The sequence below is a fragment of the Cololabis saira genome, chromosome 5 (genome assembly GCF_033807715.1).
Source record: "Cololabis saira isolate AMF1-May2022 chromosome 5, fColSai1.1, whole genome shotgun sequence".
Lineage (NCBI taxonomy): Eukaryota > Metazoa > Chordata > Actinopteri > Beloniformes > Belonidae > Cololabis > Cololabis saira.
Genome location: NC_084591.1, coordinates 6634590 through 6640589, shown reverse-complemented (window position 1 = coordinate 6640589; position 6000 = coordinate 6634590). Strand labels below are relative to the sequence as shown.

At 41.4% G+C, this 6000-nt stretch overlaps 1 protein-coding gene across 1 annotated transcript in view; it reads right to left on the bottom strand.

Annotated features, from left to right (window-relative positions):
* Window positions 1-945: 945 nt before the first annotated feature.
* LOC133444571 (cellular retinoic acid-binding protein 1) overlaps window positions 946-6000 on the bottom strand; it is a 43865-nt gene continuing 38810 nt past the window's right edge. Inside the window, exon 4 of the mRNA XM_061722414.1 lies at window positions 946-1309. Within this exon, the coding sequence (XP_061578398.1) occupies window positions 1259-1309 (51 nt within the window). The 3' untranslated portion in view covers window positions 946-1258. The remainder of the gene's footprint in view (window positions 1310-6000) is intronic.

Below are 6000 nucleotides of genomic sequence, written 5' to 3'. Positions count from 1 at the left end.
CATGACAAAAACATTCTTAACATTTTCCAATGCTGTAAAAATTTGTAGAATAACAGAGTTTAAATAATAGAGTTTAAATTTCAAGAAAAAAGTCGAAATGATGAGAAAAAAGTTTACATTTCAAGATTAATGTTGAAATACAATTTCGAAAAAAAAATCAAAATTTCAAGAAAAAAAATCGAAATGTCGAGAAAAAAGTTTAAATGTCGACAATGTTCAAGTACGATTTCGAGAAAAAGTCGAAATGTTGAAGAAAAAAGTCAAAATTTCGTGAATAAAGTTGAAATATTGAGAAAAAAGGCGAAATTTCAACTTTATTCTTGAAATTGTATTTCAACATTAATCTCGACATTTCGACTTTTTTCTTGAAGTGCAAAATAAAAAAAAATCTTCCCCTCTCTAATATTTTTTCTCCTGCATGGCCCTAAATACGCTTCGGTAGAGGATTCAACGTTTCTTGGAGCGAATCAGTTGCATTCATTGCCTGAATGTTTGCTCTGTAGCGAGAAGTTGTCCGATAACAAAAAGAGTCATGTGGAAAGACATTAGCTACATTTGCAGCTGAGTAGCCAGTTATAACTAATACAGAAACATGCAGCATGTGTTTCTTCATTCTAAGGCTGATACAAGACTTTTCATTTTTTGCGGCTCCAGACATATTTGTTTTTTGTGTTTTTGGTCCAATATGGCTCTAAAACATTTTGGGTTGCAGACCCCTGATTTAGACCATTGTGTCTTGAAAGACACAATGGTTTTTGTTTGTTACATCTTTCAGTTTTTAGTTTGAGACTTCATTTTGTCCTGCACATAGTCAAGGTAGTTTTCACCGGAAGGACAACCAGCAAGGTTTTAGTCTCAAATACAGTATGACAGCTGAGTAGACCACTTACGTTGGCCTGCACCGTGCACCCACCGAGCCCTGCAAGATGACTAAACAAGAAGGAGTCTCAGATACGGTTTGTTCCATTGTTTTTATTGTTTGCTCTCATTAAACATGAACAGCTGACTGATGCACCTGACGACTAAATCCTATAATGACGGCTGGCGGGGGGGGCTGCATGTTTGCACACGGAGATACTCGGCTACCACGACTACAGACAATGTTCACTACAGTCGAGCAGATTACGGAGGCTTCACTATCGCATGTGGAGGCTAGGACTGATGAAGACAGATTACACAGGATATTTGGCAAATGAGTTAGCAAGTTAACACGGCAGGTTTAAATGAGTCTTGTCCGGGTGGAGGTCGCAGCGGAGCTTCACTGGCGGGCGTAAATCCTCGTGCACACCACGTCATCAGCACCGAACGTCTGCAGGACACAAAAAAAAGGGAGTTTTACATTTCAGTCAGCTGACGGATGAACTATGTGGAAGTGATTTACTTCAACAAGCATATGAGGCCACTTTAAAGTATTCTTTAAAGTCCTTGAAGACCAAGGCCCCGTCCCAATTCTCCCCCTCGCCCTCGTTTTCTTCACTACCCCTAAATTTTTCGCATTCCCATGAAGGTAGTGGTGTCCCAATTCCTCTTTTCACCAAGGGGGAGTGGGTATAACGAGGGCTAGGGGCTGAGAATAGCCCCTTCACATCGAGGGATTTCACATGCTGACTTCGCGAGCGAGGGGTTATAAAAATTTCCCAGAATGCTTTTCGTCGTCATTTGCGGACTGAATAAAAAAAAAAAACAATGGCGGACATTTTCTTATTTTTTTGTGAATAAAATCAATATTTTGAGTTAGTTTCTGCATAAAAATGCATTTTGATTACATTGAAATATATATTTTACTTTCATAATATTCACTCAGTGAATGTACATAATCCCTTTTTCGTCCGTTGTTCGCGAAGATCGCCGTACGGCGTACTCTATATATTTTGACTTTTTTCTCGAAATTTTGACTTTTTTTCTCGACATTTTGACTTTTTTTCTCGACATTTTGACTTTTTTTCCTCAACATTTAGAATTTTTTCTCGACATTTCAACTTTTTTCTCAACATTTTGACTTGTTGTTGTTCCGGCCAGAGTTAGTTGTTAGTGGTTTCACGCATCGCTCCCGTCGTTACGTAACGACAGGAGCAGAATCTTATTGGCTCGTAGATCCACATCACACTGGACGGATCATCCGGACGGCTGTACAGACACTGCAGAATTTGGTTGCTTTCCTCCTTCTCTGAGTTTGCAGGCTGAGGGGAGACCACTTTATATATGTTAAAGAAAGAAAAAATGAGTTTTTCATAATAGGACCCCTTTAAGGAGACGCTGGGAAACACTCTCAGCTCAGCGGCCTGCTAGATGATGAAACCAGCAGAAACCTCTGACAGACTGATCCATGCGCAGCGTCCGCACCACAACGCCCTCAGAAGAGTTTTCAGACTAAAGCAGCGACAGAGACCCTGCAGATCGCTGCAATGCGCCCCAGTTACAGCGCTGCCAGCCTCAGTCAGACGCTTGCTTGATGATCTCTAATCCTCCTCCGTCTCAGGGGGGGGGCTCTGCGACTGTCGCCTCGCCTCGGGGTTGGGGAGCGTTTTTGGAAATGTCTCAAGTCTCACAGAGGTTATCTGAGGGCAAAGCTGCCTCTTGCTTTCCAGAGTCGTGTCAAAGGTTACAGGCTTTAATCAAACTTTATCTATCTAAGAACCATCACGCTTTTTACTAGTCAGTATTTTTTACTCATAGATATTCAAGTATTCGGCATGTGTCTAAGCATCTGTTTCCTGCACAAACATTAACTTTATTGATCATTTTAAGTGTTTTTTTTAAGCTTATAGCAGTTTATATCACAGTTCAGAAAACCTTTCCTTTGACGTGTTCTCCCACTCCTGAAACCGACGCAGTCAAGCTCCATCGCGCAGCGCAGACACAGCTCTGTGTACAGCTGGACTTCGCTACTGTTAGTTTACTGTTAGTTATTTGAAACATGTCTGAATATTTGTCAAATTCTGAGGTTGTGGACGACGACTTTGAATATGATGGACGTCCTTACCGTTTTGAGCCGGAGTATACGGCTGAAGAGCTCACTGAACGGAGGACAGAGTGCGCGCACAGAGATGACGTCATGCAGGTCAGAGGTCTTGTTTACAAACTGATTTATTTGTTACACACACAGCCCCGGATGTAGACAACAGGTCCTGGAAGCAGATCTAGTGATTCATAAAAGAAATGAACGAGTTTCGCGGCAATCATGTGTTATTTAGACGCTGCATCGTCTGTGTCCCGCGGTGCCCCCTTCACTACCGTTATATGGAGAAGCGGCTCACAAAAAACTCCTAATATCTTCCGAAGGACTCCAAATGACACCAAACTTGCCTGGGTGAGTATACGACCATAAAAAATGCCAGAAATAAGGTCCAGGTTGCAAAAAACCGAACTTTCCCTTTATGGAGAACTGGCAACGCAGGCTGTGAGGTGGTGAAATGAAGCCAGATTCATGTCATACTCTTAATAATGTCATATCACATATCACAACATATATCAGACTTATAATATAGCGCTGATCGTGTCCCTCTGTGTGTGAAGCTCAGCGTCAGTCAGGACTCTGGTGCTGCTGCAGCCGCGGTGGACACGCCGAGCCGGGAACCTCCTCTTCACCCACCGCTTTAGGACAGAACAAATGAGGGGCTCCGTAGAGCCTTTAGGGGCTCTACGGAGCCCCTAAAGGGACACAGATTTTTTGTATATATATATAATGAGTTTTTATGCGCACGTGAAACCTTTACGTGCGGGCGTAAGCCTAAATTATGGTTCCGCGTTAAAACGACGCAGAGCTTACGCCGTAGGGTACGCGTTGGTGTGACGTGGAACCATAAATCAGCCTTGAGCAGCACTGAGCAGCACTTTTACTGTGACCACCAAATAATCTTGTTTTCCTGGCCTCCACCTCATCCACAACATCTCGCGCTCAGTCTCTGTGAAATTCAGTGGCATGGTGGCTCGACACGTCTCATTCATCCAGACGCACAAACAGGCTGCAGGAAGCCGCTGCGCATGCTCAGCAGGCTCATTCATATGCAAATACTACTTTGCATTGCCCATTTATGGTATGGAGTGGGCGTGTAGAGGGCGGGCTATGAGGCGAATTCACCTCCGCAACCTTCCAGCTGGACTGTGATTTATAAAGCGAACATTGCGTGCAAAAGTGTGCCTGCACACGGTTTTATAAGGAGGGGAGGGAGGGGAGTGAGTGAGTGAGTGAGTGAGTGAGTGAGTGAGTGAGTGAGTGAGTGAGCGAGTGAGCGAGTGAGCGAGTGAGCGAGTGAGCAAGGAAGGATAGATAAATTCTCGTTGATGAGATTTTTGTGTAACAAACATGGCGGTTTGACAGTTTTGCAGTACAGGTGTAACTCATTTAATTGGTTTTTATCAATTCAATTTAATTGGTGTAGTTGGTGGTGTAGTGTTTTGGGGGCTCCAAAGACTGAATGTGGTGATAGATTTATAGTTACAAAGGTGGAGTTGAATTGGTATTTTTTCTATGGTCATTTAATCGTTATCGGGATAAATGTCAGAAATTATCATGATACATTTTTTAGTCCATACCGCCCATCCCTAGCGATAACGCTGCGGGGAGAAATGACGTGAGAAGAGCTGGGAGACAGAAACCACGAGCTGATGTCACAGCTCAGTTCCATCTCCCTCCGTCAGGGCAGACAGAGCTTCTCCCCCTCCGGGAGTCACCAGAGGGCCGGTCAGCTTTTATCACCCACAGAGGAGGTCAGAGCCCTCTCAGCTCCTCGGTCTGCTCTGGGAAGAGCTCCGTGTGAAACTGATGCATTAACGGGAGCCATTCCCCTTCTGTTTAATCAATACGAGCCTCGGGCCTGTGATATGAACAGAGCTGGGTAGAGGAGCCAAAAATTCTACTCAAGTAAAAGAACTGTTACTTCAGAATAATATGACTCAAGTAGAAGTAAGAAGTAGTCATCCAAATAATTACTTGAGTAAAAGTAAAAAAGTACTTGGTGAAAAAACTACTCAAGTACTGAGTAACTGTTGAGTAACGTCTGAAGTACAAAATAATCATCTTCAGGCAAATTAAATCAATAAAATAAATAGAAAATAGCTAAATTAAATTAATCTTAAAGTAAATTCAAGTACTTTAATAAATAATGAAATAATAACAGAATAAAAAAAAAATTAAGCAGAAGTAGTACAAAATTTCAAAATTTGTACTTTTCTTTTTTAACCAGGCAGAACTAGAACAAACATGAACTCATAGAAACTCTGTGTGCGTTTGAGTCTGTGTAAATGTGACAAAACATGCAAAAAGAAACATTTTTCCCAAAGAATCACTCAGTGATGTCATGAGATTGACGCGTACGTGGATAAAAGGGATAAAAGAAAAGTAACAGCTCAACGTAGCCTAATGTAGCGGAGTAAGAGGAACAGTTTCTTCTTCACAAATCTACTCAAGTAAAAGTAAAAATTATAGTGATTCAAAACTACTCCTAAAAGTACAACATTTCCCAAAACGTACTCGCCGTACGGGCTGTTCGATTAATCGATTTTAAATCGTAATCGCGATTATGTAATTAGAACGATGTTAAAACGTGTAAATCGTAAAATCGATTTTAATTTTTTTTTTTTTTTTTTTTTTTTCCCCTCTCAATACCTGCAACAAGTGCCCCATGGGAGAGGCTCTTTAGTGTAGGAGGGGGCGTTGGAACATGCCACCGGGCATCCCTCAAGCCAGATGCCGTAGACCGGCTCGTGTTCCTTGCAAAAAACTTGCAAATGTGAATAGCAAATGTAATGACTGACATTACACACCTCTACCTCCTTCATGGGTTGCATTATTATTTAGCATGCAAAGACCCAGTTTAGTTTAATTAGAAAATGTCTTGTTTTATTTAATTGGAAATATAACTAACTGTATGTTTGTAAGTGCTGATTTGCTGATTTTTTTTTTCAGAGATAAAACTTTATATTTTATTTTTTTTTTAACTTTTTTTCAACTTATTTTACAGAGTTTTGCACTTTATTCATTCATTTTTGGTTTAATAA